The following is a 19,154-nucleotide window of genomic DNA, read 5'->3' on the forward strand; positions in this document are numbered from 1 at the left end:
CACATTCTAAACTACTGAATCAACAAACCAATTAATTGTGCCTTTCTGAACCCTTGTTGACCTTCGACATCTGTGACCTCTGTGACCTCTGTGTCTTGTGCCCTTTGACCTCTGCTTCCCAGTCAGGTGATGACCTGCGCCAGGACATGCTGACCTTGCAGATCATCCGCATCATGAACAAGATCTGGATCCAGGAGGGACTGGACATGAGGATGGTCATCTTCAGATGCTTCTCTACTGGACGAGGCAGAGGTGAGGAGGGAGGAAGGGAGAGAGGGGTGGAGATATAAATTGGGGATGAGTTACAGTACTGACTCACTCCCCTCTCTACCTATCTCCTCCCCCTTTTTCTCCTCCTTTCTATCCCACCCTCTCTCTACTACTTCCTTCCACTCTACCTCCTCTCTCCTGTTGTCCTCTCCCTCCCCATCTCTCTGTCAGGTATGGTGGAGATGATTCCCCAGGCTGAGACTCTGAGGAAGATCCAGGGGGAACATGGAGTGACTGGTTCCTTTAAGGACCGCCCCCTGGCTGACTGGCTGCAGAAACACAACCCTACAGAGGACGAGTACGAGAAGGTACGGTCACTAAAGCGCACGCACACAGTTTTCCGCATGCATGCACGCACACACTCACTCAAGCACACACACATACGCACACACACTCTCGCTCACTGTCTCTCGCTCTCTCTCTCTTTGTTGTACACACTTTGACCTGTAACCTCTAACCCTGTTCCACGGCATGCTAGGCTGTGGAGAACTTCATTTACTCGTGCGCAGGCTGCTGCGTGGCCACCTACATCCTGGGCATCTGTGACCGCCACAACGACAACATCATGCTGAAGACCAGCGGTCACATGTTCCACATCGACTTCGGCAAGTTCCTGGGACATGCACAAATGTTTGGCAACATCAAACGGTGAGCCCGTGAGGCAGAGAGGACGCTGGAAAATGTATGCCCAACTTCAATTTAAAATCTAGCCATAGCCCCTATCGCTAGGACAGAGGATCACAACTTTAGCCACTTAGTCTTTGTTTTTGGCTATGCCTTACCAAAGGGTCCTTGCTATCTAGAATCCTTTGGATGTCCCAACTCTGATGTCACCCCACTGAAGATGACATTTAAAATGGTTACGGTAAGGGTAGGGGTTAATGTTAGGGCTTAGGGTATGGACATCCCAAGGATCCCGGAAACTGTCTTTTTCTGATTGGCAGACCGCTAAAGATGGTTATGTTCCTATTGGCAGAGACCAATGGCCCTGTGTTCTGATTAGTGTTTCTCTGTGCGTGTGTGTTTGTGATTGTCAGGGACCGTGCTCCGTTTGTGTTCACCTCTGACATGGCCTACGTCATCAACGGAGGAGACAAACCTTCCAGTCGCTTCCATGACTTTGTGGACCTGTGCTGTGAGGCCTACAACCTCATCCGCAAACACGCACACCTCTTCCTCAACCTACTGGGACTGGTGCGTACACACACACACACACACACACACACATGCACGCACACACACTGATGTTTTCCTGTGTTTTCTGTGTAAGATGTTGTCGTGTGGCATCCCTGAGCTGTCCGACCTGGATGATCTGAAGTACGTCTACGACGCGCTGAGACCTCACGAGTCTGAGGCTGACGCCACCATGTACTTCACCAGGTACACACACACACACACTTCTGTTTCAATGTCTGACGTCAGATAGATCCGTGCAGGCGGCCTGATCTGATAACTCGCAAACACCCATGGGATAGCTAGAAAGAAGTTCAGCTACAATATGCTGTTGAAAATGTTACCAGGGTGACACCGTCAATTTTTGGTGGTAGAATCATTTATGAAATTTGAAATGTGCATGAAAATTTGCTCGCTGCTTGCTGGCTGAACTAGTATCAAATCAATCCATATGAAACGAAAGGGAGGGATGCTAACAACGCTAGTTCACACACTCAATGCTGAGTACCCCATCTTGCTAGCTAGCTAGTGTATTGGCGCTCTTGCAAATTTGCATGATATCTGTTCTGCCCTGATTAATGTGCCGAGTTCTACAGCACAGCTGAGTTCCACATTCTACACAACAGATTGGTTGAGGGACGAGCGTCACGTAGGAGTGATGCCATCTGACATGAGACTATGACTTCTGTGTCATAGACTGTGTGTCTCTGTCTGTTTTTTTCACTTGTCTGCTATGGTTGTTATGGTTGTTGTCAATTGTTTGACTCATATCACCCCCCCCCCTCTCTCTCTCTCCTCTCTTTCTTCCCCCTCTGTCTCTCTCCTCTCTTTCTTCCCCCTCTCTCTCTCTCTCCTCTCTTTATTCCCCCTCTGTCTCCTCTCTCTCCTCTCTTTCTTCCCCCTCTGTCTCCTCTCTCTCCTCTCTTTCTTCCCCCTCTGTCTCCTCTCTCTCCTCTCCCCTCTGTCTCCTCTCTCTTTCTTCCCCCTTCTGTCTCCTCTCTCTCCTCTCTTTCTTCCCCCTGTCTCCTCTCTCTCCTCTCTTTCTTCCCCCTCTGTCTCCTCTCTCTCCTCTCTTTCTTCCCCCTTCTGTCTCCTCTCTCTCCTCTCTTTCTTCCACCCTCTGTCTCCTCTCTCTCCTCTCTTTCTTCCCCCCTCTGTCTCCTCTCTCTCCTCTCTTTCTTCCCCCTTCTGTCTCCTCTCTCTCCCTGTCTTTCTGTCTTTCTCTTTTGTCTCTCTTTCTCTAGGTTGATAGAGTCCAGTCTGGGCAGTGTTGCCACTAAGTTGAACTTCTTCATCCATAACTTGGCTCAGATGAAGTTTGCCTCATCCGAGGAGCGTCCTGTGCTCTCCTTCGCCCCACGGGTTTACACCCTCAAGACTGACGGACTCATCCGCAACCTCTTTGTCTGCCGACACATACGAACCTACAGCCCCAGCAAAGGATACGTAAGTCTACAGTCATACACACCTACGACCCTAGTAAATTAAACATACGTAAGTCTACAGTCATGTACACCTACGACCCTAGTAAATTAAACATACGTAAGTCTACAGTCATGCACACCTACGACCCTAGTAAATTAAACATACGTAAGTCTACAGTCATGTACACCTACGACCCTAGTAAATTAAACATACGTAAGTCTACAGTCATGCACACCTACGACCCTAGTAAATTAAACATACGTAAGTCTACAGTCATGCACACCTACGACCCTAGTAAATTAAACATACGTAAGTCTACAGTCATACACACCTACGACCCTAGTAAATTAAACATACGTAAGTCTACAGTCATGCACACCTACGACCCTAGTAAATTAAACATACGTAAGTCTACAGTCATACACCTACGACCTAGTAAATTAAACATACGTAAGTCTACAGTCATGCACACCTACGACCCTAGTAAATTAAACATACGTAAGTCTACAGTCATGCACACCTACGACTAGTAAATTAAACATACGTAAGTCTACAGTCATACACACCTACGACCTAGTAAATTAAACATACGTAAGTCTACAGTCATGCACACCTACGACCCTAGTAAATTAAACATACGTAAGTCTACAGTCATGCACACCTACGACCCTAGTAAATTAAACATACGTAAGTCTACAGTCATACACACCTACGACCTAGTAAATTAAACATACGTAAGTCTACAGTCATGCACACCTACGACCCTAGTAAATTAAACATACGTAAGTCTACAGTCATGCACACCTACGACCCTAGTAAATTAAACATACGTAAGTCTACAGTCATGCACACCTACGACCCTAGTAAATTAAACATACGTAAGTCTACAGTCATGCACACCTACGACCCTAGTAAATTAAACATACGTAAGTCTACAGTCATGCACACCTACGACCCTAGTAAATTAAACATACGTAAGTCTACAGTCATGCACACCTACGACCCTAGTAAATTAAACATACGTAAGTCTACAGTCATGCACACCTACGACCCTAGTAAATTAAACATACGTAAGTCTACAGTCATGCACACCTACGACCCTAGTAAATTAAACATACGTAAGTCTACAGTCATGCACACCTACGACCCTAGTAAATTAAACATACGTAAGTCTACAGTCATGCACACCTACGACCCTAGTAAATTAAACATACGTAAGTCTACAGTCATGCACACCTACGACCCTAGTAAATTAAACATACGTAAGTCTACAGTCATGCACACCTACGACCTAGTAAATTAAACATACGTAAGTCTACAGTCATACACACCTACGACCCTAGTAAATTAAACATATGTAAGTCTACAGTCATACACCTACGACCCTAGTAAATTAAACATACGTAAGTCTACAGTCATGCACACCTACGACCCTAGTAAATTAAACATACGTAAGTCTACAGTCATGCACACCTACGACCCTAGTAAATTAAACATACGTAAGTCTACAGTCATACACACCTACGACCCTAGTAAATTAAACATACGTAAGTCTACAGTCATGCACACCTACGACCCTAGTAAATTAAACATACGTAAGTCTACAGTCATGCACACCTACGACCCTAGTAAATTAAACATACGTAAGTCTACAGTCATGCACACCTACGACCCTAGTAAATTAAACATACGTAAGTCTACAGTCATGCACACCTACGACCCTAGTAAATTAAACATACGTAAGTCTACAGTCATACACACCTACGACCCTAGTAAATTAAACATACGTAAGTCTACAGTCATGCACACCTACGACCCTAGTAAATTAAACATACGTAAGTCTACAGTTGCATGGACACATAGGCCACACAAGGGATATTTAGGCCGTACACTATACTACATAACCAGCAAATGAAAGCTTTTTAAGATGTATTAACGTATGCACCTAGACCAGGGGTTTTCAACTCCTACCCTATGAGGCCTGGAGCCTGCTGGTTTTCTGTTCTACCTGATAATTAATTGCGCACACCTGGTGTCCCAGGTCTTAATCAGTCCCTGGCTAGAGGGGAACAATGAAAAATAGCAGTGGAACTTGCTTCAAGGTCCAGAGTTGAGTTAGTGGGACCTACACCACTAGTAAAATATAAAATTCAAACGGCCTCTACCGCACGCTTACCCACAGTATAGCCTCAGTAAAGGATACATCATGTAAGATGATCTCTTCTATGGTTTAAGCCAGCGCCGCGGAACACATACTTCTGCAGTATGGGGTTGGAATCTGGCCCTCTGCTGTTTCAGCAACTCTCTGCTCTTGTCTTTCCTCTCTATCCTATCCCCCCCCCCAAAAAAAAATATATATATATGTTTAAAAGATCAACTTTGCTCCAGTATGTAACTCTTGTGTAGCATACAAATCACATTTTATTTGTCACATGCGCCGAATACAACCGGTGTAGACCTTACCGTGAAATGCTTACTTACAAGCCCTTAACCAACAATGCAGTTCAATAAATGGAGTTAAGAAAAAATTTACTAAATTATCTAAGGTAAAAAGTCAAATAAAAAGTAACACAATAAAATAACAATAACAAGGCTACAGTGGGGCAAAATAGTATTTAGTCAGCCACCAATTGTGCAAGTTCTCCCACTTAAAAAGATGAGAGAGGCCTGTAATTTTCATCATAGGTACACTTCAACTATGACAGACAAAATGAGAAAAAAAATCCCAGAAAATCACATTGTAGGATTTTTTATGAATCTATTTGCAAATTATGGTGGAAAATAAGTATTTGGTCAATAACAAAAGTTTATCTCAATACTTTGTTATATACCCTTTGTTGGCAATGACAGAGGTCAAATGTTTTCTGTCAGTCTTCACAAGGTTTTCACACACTGTTGCTGGTATTTTGGCCCATTCCTCCATGCAGATCTCCTCTAGAGCAGTGATGTTTTGGGGCTGTTGCTGGGCAACACAGACTTTCAACTCCCTCCAAATATTTTTTATGGGGTTGAGATCTGGAGACTGGCTAGGCCACTCCAGGACCTTGAAATGCTTCTTACGAAGCCACTCCTTTGTTGCCCGGGCGGTGTGTTTGGGATCATTGTCATGCTGAAAGACCCAGCCACGTTTCATCTTCAATGCCCTTGCTGATGGAAGGAGGTTTTCACTCAAAATCTCACGATACATGGCCCCATTCATTCTTTCCATTACATGGATCAGTCGTCCTGGTCCCTTTGCAGAAAAACAGCCCCAAAGCATGATGTTTCCACCCCCATGCTTCACAGTAGGTATGGTGTTCTTTGGATGCAACTCAGCATTCTTTGTCCTCCAAACAGGACGAGTTGAGTTTTTACCAAAAAGTTATATTTTGGTTTCATCTGACCATATGACATTCTCCCAATCTTCTGGATTATCCAAATGCTCTCTAGCAAACTTCAGACGGGCCTGGACATGTACTGGCTTAAGCCGGGGGACACGTCTGGCACTGCAGGATTTGATTCCCTGGCGGCGTAGTGTGTTACTGATGGTAGGCTTTGTTACTTTGGTCCCAGCTCTCTGCGGGTCATTCACTAGGTCCCCCCGTGTGGTTCTGGGATTTTTGCTCACCGTTCTTGTGATCATTTTGACCCCACGGGGTGAGATCTTGCGTGGAGCCCCAGATCGAGGGAGATTATTAGTGGTCCTTGTATGTCTTCCATGTCCTAATAATTGCTCCCACAGTTGATTTTTTCAAACCAAGCTGCTTACCTATTGCAGATTCAGTCTTCCCAGCCTGGTGCAGGTCTACAATTTTGTTTCTGGTGTCCTTTGACAGCTCTTTGGTCTTGGCCATAGTGGAGTTTGGAGTGTGACTGTTTGAGGTTGTGGACAGGTGTTTTTTATACTGATAACAAGTTCAAACAGGTGCCATTAATACAGGTGACAAATGGAGGACAGAGGAGCCTCTTAAAGAAGAAGTTACAGGTCTGTGAGAGCCAGAAATCTTGCTTGTTTGTAGGTGACCAAATACTTATTTTCCACCATAATTTGCAAATAAATTCATTAAAAATCCTACAATGTGATTTTCTGGATTTTTTTTCTCATTTTGTCTGTCATAGTTGAAGTGTACCTATGATGAAAATTACAGGCCTCTCTCATCTTTTTAAGTGGGAGAACTTGCACAATTGGTGGCTGACTAAATACTTTTTTGCCCCACTGTATATACAGGTGGTACCGGTACCGAGTCACTGTGCGGGGGTGCGGGTTAATTCGAGGTCATTTGTACATGTAGGTAGGGGTAAAAGTGACGATGCATAGATAATAAACAGCGAGTAGCAACAGTGTAAAAACAATAGTTGGTGGTGGGTCAATTTAAATAGTCCTGGTGGCCATTTGATTAATTGTTCAGCAGTCTTATGACTTGGGGGTAGAAGCTGTTAACGAGCCTTTTGGACCTAGACTTGGCGCTTCGGTACCTCTTGCCGTGCGGTAGCAGAGAGAGCGGACTATGACTTGGGTGACTGGAGTCTTTGACAATTTTTTGGGCCTTCCTCTGACAGCGCCTAGTATATAGGTCCTGGATGGCAGGAAGCTTGGCCCCAGTGATGTACTAGGCCATACGCACTACCCTCTGTAGTGTCTTATGGTCAGATGCCGAGCAGTTGCCATACCAGGTGGTGATGCAACCAGTCAGGATGCTCTCAATGCTGCAGCTGTACAACTTTTTGAGGATCTGGGGACCCATACCAAATCTTCTCAGTCTCTTGAGGGGGAAAAGGTGTTGTCGTGCCTTTTTCACGACTGTCTTGGTGTGTTTGGACCATGATAGTTTGTTGGTGATGTAGACACCAAGTAACTTGAAACTCTCAACCTGCTCCACTACAACCCTTTCGATGTGAATGGAGATGTGTTCGGTCCTCTTTTTCCTGTAGTCCACAAACATCTCCTTTGTCTTGCTCACGTTTAGAGAGAGGTGGTTGTCCTGGCACCACACTTCCAGGTCTCTGACTTCCTACTTATAGGCTGTCTCATCATTGTCGGTTATCAGGCCTACCACTGTTGTGTCGTCAGCAAACTTAATGATGGTGTTGGAGTCGTGCTTGGCCACGCAGTCGTGGGTGAACAGGAGGGGACTAAGCACGCACCCCTGAGGGGCCCCGTGTTGAGGATCAGCGTGGCAGATGTGTTGTTGCCTACCCTTACCACTTGGGGAGGCCCATCAGGAAGTCCAGGATCCAATTGCAGAGGGAGGTGTTTAGTCCCAGGGTCCTTAGCGATGAGCTTTGTGGGCACTATGGTGTTGAACGCTGCGCTATAGTCAATGAACAACATTCTCACAGGTGTTCTTTTTGTCCAGGTAGGAAAGGGCAAGTGTGGGAAAGGGAAAGTGTGGAGTGCAATTGCATCATCTGTGGGGGCAGTGTGCGAATTGGAGGTAGTCTAGGGTTTCCAGGATGAAGGTGTTAATTTGAGCCATTACCAGTCTTTCAAAGCACATCTTTTTATTTATTTAACCAGGTAAGTTGACTGAGATCAAATCAAATCAAATCAAATTTTATTTGTCACATACACATGGTTAGCAGATGTTAATGCGAGTGTAGCGAAATGCTTGTGCTTCTAGTTCCGACAATGCAGTAATAACGAGCAAGTAATCTAACTAACAATTCCAAAAAAAACTACTGTCTTATACACAGTGTAAGGGGATAAAGAATATGTACATAAGGATATATGAATGAGTGATGGTACAGAGCAGCATAGGCAAGATACAGTAGATGATATCGAGTACAGTATATACATATGAGATAAGTATGTAAACCAAGTGGCATAGTTAAAGTGGCTAGTGATACATGTATTACATAAGGATGCAGTCGATGATATAGAGTACAGTATCAACGTATGCATATGAGATGAACAATGTAGGGTAAGTAACATTATATAAGGTAGCATTGTTTAAAGTGGCTAGTGATATATTTACATCATTTCCCATCAATTCCCATGATTAAAGTGGCTGGAGTAGAGTCAGTGTCATTGACAGTGTGTTGGCAGTAGCCACTCAATGTTAGTGGTGGCTGTTTAACAGTCTGATGGCCTTGAGATAGAAGCTGTTTTTCAGTCTCTCGGTCCCAGCTTTGATGCACCTGTACTGACCTCGCCTTCTGGATGACAGCGGGGTGAACAGGCAGTGGCTCGGGTGGTTGATGTCCTTGATGATCTTTATGGCCTTCCTGTAGCATCGGGTGGTGTAGGTGTCCTGGAGGGCAGGTAGTTTGCCCCCGGTGATGCGTTGTGCAGACCTCACTACCCTCTGGAGAGCCTTACGGTTGAGGGCGGTGCAGTTGCCATACCAGGCGGTGATACAGCCCGCCAGGATGCTCTCGATTGTGCATCTGTAGAAGTTTGTGAGTGCTTTTGGTGACAAGCCGAATTTCTTCAGCCTCCTGAGGTTGAAGAGGCGCTGCTGCGCCTTCCTCACGATGCTGTCTGTGTGAGTGGACCAATTCAGTTTGTCTGTGATGTGTATGCCGAGGAACTTAAAACTTGCTACCCTCTCCACTACTGTTCCCTCGATGTGGATGGGGGGGTGTTCCCTCTGCTGTTTCCTGAAGTCCACAATCATCTCCTTAGTTTTGTTGACGTGGAGTGTGAGGTTATTTTCCTGACACCACACTCCGAGGGCCCTCATCTCCTCCCTGTAGGCCGTCTCGTCGTTGTTGGTAATCAAGCCTACCACTGTTGTGTCGTCCGCAAACTTGATGATTGAGTTGGAGGCGTGCATGGCCACGCAGTCGTGGGTGAACAGGGAGTACAGGAGGGGGCTCAGAACGCACCCTTGTGGGGCCCCAGTGTTGAGGATCAGCGGGGAGGAGATGTTGTTGCCTACCCTCACCACCTGGGGGCGGCCCGTCAGGAAGTCCAGTACCCAGTTGCACAGGGCGGGGTCGAGACCCAGGGTCTCGAGCTTGATGACGAGCTTGGAGGGTACTATGGTGTTGAATGCCGAGCTGTAGTCGATGAACAGCATTCTCACATAGGTATTCCTCTTGTCCAGATGGGTTAGGGCAGTGTGCAGTGTGGTTGAGATTGCATCGTCTGTGGACCTATTTGGGCGGTAAGCAAATTGGAGTGGGTCAAGGGTGTCAGGTAGGGTGGAGGTGATATGGTCCTTGACTAGTCTCTCAAAGCACTTCATGATGACGGATGTGAGTGCTACGGGGCGGTAGTCGTTTAGCTCAGTTACCTTAGCTTTCTTGGGAACAGGAACAATGGTGGCCCTCTTGAAGCATGTGGGAACAGCAGACTGGTATAGGGACTGGTTGAATATGTCCGTAAACACACCGGCCAGCTGGTCTGCGCATGCTCTGAGGGCGCGGCTGGGGATGCCGTCTGGGCCTGCAGCCTTGCGAGGGTTAACACGTTTAAATGTCTTACTCACTTCGGCTGCAGTGAAGGAGAGACCGCATGATTCCGTTGCAGGCCGTGTCAGTGGCACTGTATTGTCCTCAAAGCGGGCAAAAAGTTATTTAGTCTGCCTGGGAGCAAGACATCCTGGTCCGTGACTGGGCTGGGTTTCTTCCTGTAGTCCGTGATTGACTGTAGACCCTGCCACATACCTCTTGTGTCTGAGCCGTTGAATTGAGATTCTACTTTGTCTCTGTACTGGCGCTTAGCTTGTTTGATAGCCTTGCGGAGGGAATAGCTGCACTGTTTGTATTCAGTCATGTTACCAGACACCTTGCCCTGATTAAAAGCAGTGGTTCGTGCCTTCAGTTTCACACGAATGCTGCCATCAATCCACGGTTTCTGGTTAGGGAATGTTTTAATCGTTGCTATGGGAACGACATCTTCAACGCACGTTCTAATGAACTCGCACACCGTATCAGCGTATTCGTCAATGTTGTTGTCTGACGCAATACGAAACATCTCCCAGTCCACGTGATGGAAGCAGTCTTGGAGTGTGGAGTCAGCTTGGTCGGACCAGCGTTGGACAGACCTCAGCGTGGGAGCTTCTTGTTTTAGTTTCTGTCTGTAGGCAGGGATCAACAAAATGGAGTCGTGGTCAGCTTTTCCGAAAGGGGGCGGGGCAGGGCCTTATATGCGTCGCGGAAGTTAGAGTAACAATGATCCAGGGTCTTTCCACCCCTGGTTGCGCAATCAATATGCTGATAAAATTTAGGGAGTCTTGTTTTCAGATTAGCCTTGTTAAAATCCCCAGCTACAATGAATGCAGCCTCCGGATAAATCGTTTCCAGTTTGCAGAGAGTTAAATAAAGTTCGTTCAGAGCCATCGATGTGTCTGCTTGGGGGGGGATATATACGGCTGTGATTATAATCGAAGAGAATTCTCTTGGTAGGTAATGCGGTCTACATTTGATTGTGAGGAATTCTAAATCAGGTGAACAGAAGGATTTGAGTTCCTGTATGTTTCCTTCATCACACCATGTCACATTGGCCATAAGGCATACGCCCCCGCCCGTCTTCTTACCAGAGAGATGTTTGTTTCTGTCGGCGCGATGCGTGGAGAAACCCGCTGGCTGCACCGCTTCGGATTGCGTCTCTCCAGTTAGCCATGTTTCCGTGAAGCAGAGAACGTTACAGTCTCTGATGTCCCTCTGGAATGCTACCCTTGCTCGGATTTCATCAACCTTGTTGTCAAGAGACTGGACATTGGCAAGAAGAATGCTGGGGAGTGGTGCACGATGTGCCCGTCTCCGGAGTCTGACCAGAAGACCGCTTCGTTTCCCTCTTTTTCTGAGTCGTTTTTTTTTTTTTTTTTGGTCGCTGCATGTGATCCACTCGGTTACACTGGTTGTAAGGCAGAACTCAGGATCCGCATCGCGAAAAACATATTCTTGGTCGTACTGATGGTGAGTTGACGCTGATCTTATATTCAGTAGTTCTTCTCGGGTGTATGTAAAGAAACCTAAGATGACCTGGGGTACTAGTGTAAGAAATAACACGTAAAAAAAACAAAAAACTGCATAGTTTCCTAGGAACGCGAAGCGAGGCGGCCATCTCTGTCGGCGCCGGAATCATGTTCTCATTTACGGCAACAACCTGGGGAATAGTTACAGGGGAGAGGAATGAGCCAATTGTAATCTGGGGATGATTAGGTAACCATGATGGTGTGAGGGCCAAGACACTGGGGTTTAGCCAGGACACTGGGGTTAACACCCCTACACAGGGCAATGTCCTGGGATATATTTCTTTAGGCCAGAGGAAAGGGTGCCTTCTACTGGCCCTCCAACACCACTTCTAGCAGTGTCTAGTCTCCCATCGAGGGACCAACCCTGCTTAGCTTCAGAAGCAAGCCAGCAGTGGGATGCAGGGTGGTATGCTGCTGGCACTTCATGGCTACCGAGTGCTACAGGGCGGTAGTCATTTAGGCGGGATACCTTCGCTTTCTTGGGCACAGGGACTGTGGTGGTCTGCTTGAAACATGTAGGTATCACAGACCCAGTCATGGATAGGTTGAGAATGTCAGTGAAGACATTGTGTGTGTGTGTCGCTCTCCCCAGGCGTTTGTGGTGAAGGTGGAGCGGGAAGGCCAGCAGGGGTCAGTGTTGGTCCAGAGGAGCTTTGAGGAGTTCTATGAACTACACAGTAAACTACGCCTCATCTTCCCCTCATCCAAACTACCCAGGTAACACGCACGCATGCACTTATGCACACACACACACACACACACACACACACTGATCGTGTACAGAGAACGTCGCCCTTCTCTTGAAACAACAGTTAACTCTAAGTAGCGATAGAGGAATAGTCAAATATTTTGGATAATAATGGAGGAGTAATCTCTCGTGGACAGACTGCGCATCTGACCAAATTCCGCTACATTTTAGTTCTGGATTAATCGAGCTTAATGGAGTCTAAATAACTGAAAGGAAAGGATGTCAGTGGTATTCTATCTGTACCCATACTAACTACCTACGGTAACTAGATGTAGCAACTGTAAAGTGAAACCATGACAAAGTCCTGTGCTGCCCCTCCCAGTTTCCCCAGCCGCTTTTTGATTGGGCGGTCTCGAGGAGAGGCGATGGCTGACAGGAGGAAAGACGAGCTGAACGGATACGTCTGGCATCTGGTGCATGCTGCGCCAGAGGTCGCCCAGGTAACCAGTCCCCTCTGACCTTTGGTGTGTTCACGAGACTGTCATCCTAATCCTGTAACATCCCATGTACAGTGGTTAGTGTAAATGACTGTATGAAACTACTGCGATTCTTAAAATGACTGTATTCTTTTTTTCTAACTGACATCATAAAATATTCAGACGTGCACTTGGCAGAATGACCGGTGCAGAGTGTCTGTGTGTCTGTGGTTTCAGTTTGACTGCTGGGTTTCTTAGAATTCAGCCCCTCCCTTTTTCGAAGCAGCGTCATATCAGCTTTACAGACTTAGACACACATGCTGTCTCGGGGCGAGGTACTGCAGGCCCATATCAGAACTGTCCAGCCTCTGTGTGCTGGCAAACTTCCGTCCACTGTATCCGTAATAGAACAGTTTGACAAACTAAAACGCAAGCTAGAATTGCTAGCCCCGAAGTATTAGCATTTCATTTTTCCGTTTTCAAAATGTTCATGTGCTACCTGTAAACGAATTAGACCTCATGGAGGTAAGCATTTTGTTTTTTTTCTGTCATTCACTGAATATACACTTCCTCATCCTCCTCTCTACCCCCCCCTCTCTCTCTCTATCTCTCAGTGTGACCTCATCTACACTTTCTTCCATCCTCTGCAAAGAGACGAGAAACCTGGAACAGTGGTGAACACACTGCAGAGCAAACCTGCAGGTACACAGACACACACACACACACACACACACAGTGTGTGATTCATCAGATGACTCACTGACAGGATCGATAGTTATTTTAATGAGATCATTTGCACAGCATGTAGGCACAGGGTCAAAGTTCATCACTTACTAAAAACAAATGCTGAGTCCAGTGTACTGCCAGCATCAGCTGACCCCGGGGCTCTGTGCCCTTAGCGACAGGAATAATAGCCTATGTGATAACTTTAACCAGTCATAAACTAGGGTCTTATCATGCGCTGTTTGAACAACGTGTCGGCAATCACACAGCATGTCAAACACAGAGGTGTAAACAAACACTAACGCACGTCTCTTAGACCATGCAGCATTTCTTGCTATGGGAGCAGTTTTCTTTACTTATTGCTGTTTGCACAGTTGTACAGTGCGATTTTATGGTTGCTGTGTTTGGTTACATTGATGTTGACCTAAGGTTCATGTGTTAGGGGTTAGAGGTTAATGGAACTCTAGCTGTCACTCTGCCTGATTGGCTTTCTAATGAACCTACAGCACTTACAGAGGAATAGAATCACCTATCTCTGTAGCTCCATCCCTCCCTCCTCCCTGGCCCGTCACACAATACGTGGGCACATACTTCCTGCCACTATAAACACACACACTGTAGGCTATAGACTTATTCAGGTCCTACATTATACTCTTTCAGCTCTAACCACATACTCTGTCTGAGTCTCTGTCTCTCTCCCCCAACTCCAGAGATCTGTTGGGGTCCAGTCTCAGGCAAAGTGGTAGGAGAGGTCAAGCTCTCCATCTCCTATAAGAGTGACAAGCTCTTCATCATGGTCATGCACATACGAGGCCTGGTGAGTGTGTGTGTGTGTGTGTATGTGTGTGTGTGTGTACGATCAGCATACTGTTTAAGTTGTATACTGTTATTGTGGATATACTGACTACCCCCCCCCTCTCTCTGTCTTTCCCAGCAACCCTTGCAGGATGGGACAGACCCTGACCCCTACGTCAAGCTGTACCTCCTCCCAGACCCCCAGAAAACCGGCAAGAGGAAGACCAAGGCTGCGAGACGCACCTGCAACCCCACCTACAATGAGATGGTGAGGAAATGTTCCTAAGTACAAAATAAAACAATTCATTCATCTTACAATGAAGTCAAGAAGATAACATTTGTCCCTTCTCTCTCCCCGTAGCTGGTGTATGACCGTATCCCTCGCGGGGACCTGCAGCAGAGGGTGATCCACCTGCGGGTGCTGGGGGAGGGTGCGTTCTGGGAAAACACCCTGCTGGGCGAGGCCTTCATCCCCCTGAAGACCCTGACAGCCGGGCAGTGCTGGGCAGACTGGCACCAGCTGGGCACGCCCAGCACCGACTCCACACGCTGAGAATGAAAGTCGGAGGTGGAGCGTGAGAGGGAGAGAGGAACGACTGATCAGGGTGTGCGTGCACACAGGTGTACGTGAGTGCGTTCAGTTGTTATGGTCAGAGTTGTCCAGCTTCTCGGGCTGGTTTATTCCCCCAGTGGGGGTGTGTGTGGACCCGTATCCTGCCCAGGTTGGATGTGTGTGTCCTATGTAGGTTTGAGGTGTGTTTGTGTGTCTGTAGACTCATTGACTCATTCGCTCCCGAGTGGCGCAGCTGTCTAAGGCACTGCATCTCAGTGCAAGAGGCATCACTATGGTCCCTGGTTTGAATCCAGGCTTGTATCACATCCGGCCATGATTGAGAGACCCAGACCCATAGCGGTGCGCAGTTGGCCCAGCATTGGCCGGGTTTGGCCGGGGTAGGCCATCATTGTAAATAACAATTTGTCCTTAACTGACTTGCCTAGTTAAATGAAGGTTAAATTTAAAAAATATATATAATTGACGGTCAATCGTCACTGGACACTGTATCCATGGGACTGTACTGGACTGTATGGACCTACTTTAAGATTCTCTGATCACCATAAGAACGGACAACTGGGGCATGTGAAGATAACCAGTCTGTTCTTCTCAGTGACTCTGACTTCCAGAAGACTTTTCTCTGGTAACGACATGGCCTCCCAAGACCAGGCAGCACAGGGGACCAGTGGGAGGAAGCAGAGGGCATTGTTACTCTGTGAAAACATGGACCGCTTCTTTCCCCTTTACATGTATCTAGGGCCAACGGAGAGACGTCCATCTTACCGCCTGGCGGAAAAGACTTTGAAATGGGTCTGGTCCCCTCCAAAGTCCTGTCTTTTAAAAGACTTTGAAATGGGTCTGGTCCCCTCCAAAGTCCTGTCTTTTAAAAGACTTTGAAACGGGTCTGGTCCCCTCCAAAGTCCTGTCTTTTAAAAGACTTTGAAACGGGTCTGGTCCCCTCCAAAGTCCTGTCTTATAAAAGACTTTGAAACGGGTCTGGTCCCCTCCAAAGTCCTGTCTTTTAAAAGACAACCGTAAGTTATTTATTTTTCAAGCGTTACCCTTCTGTTAGTGCCGCTCCATTTCGAGCTCTGTTTGGTTATGTGTGTGTGTGTGTGTGTGTGTGTGTGTGTATGTGTGTGTGTGTGTGTGCGTGTGTGTGTGTGTAAATGATTTTGATTTCTGTGTGTACCCCAGATTTATGCAGATCGTGATATGTGAATTATGTTGGATCCAGTCTTTCTGATTTGAGAGAGAGAGAGAGAGAGAGAGAGAGAGAGAGAGGGCGTAGATGCTTTTGTGTCATTGTGGGGTAGAGATGTACAGTACCAACCGGACCTGCCTATGGTTTGGGTCCTCCCTAACACAGACTCACGTGACTTTCGTCCACTCAGCCTGATTCAGTAGCTCCTCTGCATTAGAACTTGTTGGAGTGTGCGCTGGTTTGGGTGTGTGTGTTTGTGTCTCCCATTGTTGACTAGCTGTTGTAATCCAAGCCTTACCTACGCTTCATTTCACCGTTTGATGATAATTGACACACAGGTCGTTGATCAAATTTTAAATGTAGTACTGTGTGTTGACAATGTTGTCTTCATGGGAAAATCTTCAAATCTCAAACGTTTGTTAAAAAATGTTTCTTATATCAACGCCTTCAGAATATTATTTTGTTGTCGTTGCATGAGTGCTTCTACGTCTACGTCTATGTGGGGAAAATCAGACGATTAGCTGGCGTCACGGATAAACTGCCTGAGCAAAGAAATCTTTGTTCTTTCGGACACTAAACTCTCACGCCATTCCGACTATGTAGTGGAAATGTTTCACTTGGTTTTATTTCTCATGCATTTTGAACTTACATTTGACTTTCGTGGCTTTTTCAAACGACAAAAGTGATCCTGTTCATGTGTTATACAGTACTGTAGCTATAAGAGGGGGGGACGGAACAGTGACAGAAGTGCTGACGAAGCAAATCAAGGTTTCGACTACGTGCACATTGCTCAACTCATTTGTGTCTTTCCTCGGGAGATACTCAGTGATTTGATAGTTTGCCATTTTTGGCATTGATATCTCGCTCTCATTTTCTTGTGTAAGAGCTGGACACACTGTCCTTGTTTCACTGGCAGACAGACAATGTGACCTTTCGCAATGCAAAATGGCCGCTTTCAGTGGGAAAATCTGCTTGTGGGCAGAGTTGTTGCTATTGAGAGTGGAATATCAAGGTTAACTCATGAATTGAGCAAGAAGGGTTGACCTGTAAAAAATATATATATATAAATAACTAGGACAAGGTTTATTCCTGGTCAGGAAAAAACAACTCCTGGTGAAATATGGTTAATCGGTGAAGGAAGTTTCTATGTTTCTATAACAGAGCAGCTATCGGTAAGATAAGGAGGTCTTGGTGTCCGATGTTTTCAGATCACAATACAATTACAGGCGAATACAGGTTAAGGCTGGCTTTCGAAGGTGTTGAAATGTAACGCGTATTTGTTTGGATCATTAAACATACCCGCATCCATTGCAAGGAATATTTAGATGCTATTTGTTTTTGGTTTGGTTGCATAGGCTTTGACATAACATACAATTCACCAGCCCTGTTTTAAAAGCATTGATCTTTTTTCAACATCTCTGAAAATGTTTCTTCATTCAGTAATCATGAAGAGTAGCTACATCACTGTTTTAGAAACAAGGGTAGACAGTTTGAACAGGTGTGTGTTAGAAATGACAAGAGGAGCTCTTCGACTAAAGGTTAGCCTATCTCAGGCTGAAGTGCAGTAATCACACAGGACCAGCATGCTTAACCCGGACCAACCAGTTTAACCACTGCTCTCATTCAAAAAACACAACACTTTATTTGACTGCCCTTTGAATGTGTCTGGTGGATATTTACATATTTTGTTTGGTTTCTAGAACAGGAAGAATATTCCCTGGGGGGGTGTTTCACTACAGTCTGAATGGCTATAATGTGGCTATAGGCTCTTAGTGTGACATTTTTAAATGATTGAAAGATGACTTTCTCCATATTGAGTGTTGGTATTTGTTGTGTGCTAAAAGACTGATGACCGATATTAAAGTATTTTTAATTGTTTTTTTTCCTTGTGACAGTTGTACCACTTTGGGGGAAAGGAGGGACACCATATGGCTTCCTCCTCCATGTCTCTTTTACTTTCTGGTCTTGACACTCTAGCTAAGAGTAGAGTCAAATATGGATCTCTATGCAGTATAGGGCTCTGGTTAAAAGTTTTATGATAGAAATGTTGCTCTTGCCTAACAGACCAGTGATTACACATGGAAGGAGACCAGGACAGGGGTTAACTGGAAGGCATTGGGACTCCCAAACCAAGCACCTACCTGCTAAATACCAAGTGTAAATCTGAAAATAATGTCTAGGTCTGAGCAATATAGTGAAAATTCTACCAGAAGGTACCTCTCTAGTTCTTTCAGATCTATGTGAAGTGCCTAGGGGTAGGGGCTAGGGGTCAATTTGGGATTGGCAAGAGTTTGACCTGAGTCCTTCCAGGTCAACTCCAAGGGACTGAACTCTGACCTCTATGGAATGCTGGGAAAACGGGACCGAATGTAAGTTCAAAATGAACTGGATCTTGTGTACTGTAAATACTGAGAATATCATTAATGTGATTTCTTTCTTTTATTCAGGATATAGTTTTACCCCACTTCTTATGCTTTAGACTTTAAAATTGTATTGCATTTTCTTATTTTTTGACCATGTTTTGTAATATTGTTTGCACTAAATAATAACAAAATAAACTTGAATCTAAAAGACGTGTGTGGTGATGTGGGTGTTTGTGTGAGCACTGTTCTGTTGTGTGTGTTTCATCTGATGAAAGCACTGTGTAAGATGAAACATCCACTGACTCTGCAGTTGTCTAATTACCATGAAAACCCAACTAGTCACAAAACTATGGGGGATCGGATTAATGATAATTAATGGCATAATTAAACCTCAACTTCTGTTGAAGGAAAAATACTTTTCTGCAGATACAGCATTGGGGCTTAGGTATGGGTGGCGACCATGATATACCCCATTATTTTTGATAGAGGTAAGATTGAATCAATCAATTCCCTCTCTGTATCATAATACACCCTCCCCTTCTCGCTTTCTCTGAAACAGTTTCATGTGATGTTATTTGTTA

General features: G+C 45.6%; 1 protein-coding gene across 1 annotated transcript in view; it reads left to right on the forward strand.

The window, feature by feature from the left end:
• LOC112244846 (phosphatidylinositol 4-phosphate 3-kinase C2 domain-containing subunit beta-like) overlaps window positions 1-18,783 on the forward strand; it is a 75,450-nt gene extending 56,667 nt beyond the window's left edge. Inside the window, exons 21-32 of the mRNA XM_042299328.1 lie at window positions 123-252; window positions 442-578; window positions 749-918; window positions 1,308-1,464; window positions 1,541-1,650; window positions 2,688-2,889; window positions 12,364-12,488; window positions 12,842-12,959; window positions 13,550-13,637; window positions 14,369-14,475; window positions 14,593-14,721; window positions 14,815-18,783. Of these exons, the coding sequence (XP_042155262.1) occupies window positions 123-252; window positions 442-578; window positions 749-918; window positions 1,308-1,464; window positions 1,541-1,650; window positions 2,688-2,889; window positions 12,364-12,488; window positions 12,842-12,959; window positions 13,550-13,637; window positions 14,369-14,475; window positions 14,593-14,721; window positions 14,815-15,006 (1,665 nt within the window). The 3' untranslated portion in view covers window positions 15,007-18,783. The remainder of the gene's footprint in view (window positions 1-122; window positions 253-441; window positions 579-748; window positions 919-1,307; window positions 1,465-1,540; window positions 1,651-2,687; window positions 2,890-12,363; window positions 12,489-12,841; window positions 12,960-13,549; window positions 13,638-14,368; window positions 14,476-14,592; window positions 14,722-14,814) is intronic.
• The last annotated feature ends 371 nt before the right edge of the window (window positions 18,784-19,154 follow it).

This window comes from Oncorhynchus tshawytscha, linkage group LG02, assembly GCF_018296145.1.
Source record: "Oncorhynchus tshawytscha isolate Ot180627B linkage group LG02, Otsh_v2.0, whole genome shotgun sequence".
Taxonomy (NCBI): Eukaryota; Metazoa; Chordata; class Actinopteri; order Salmoniformes; family Salmonidae; genus Oncorhynchus; species Oncorhynchus tshawytscha.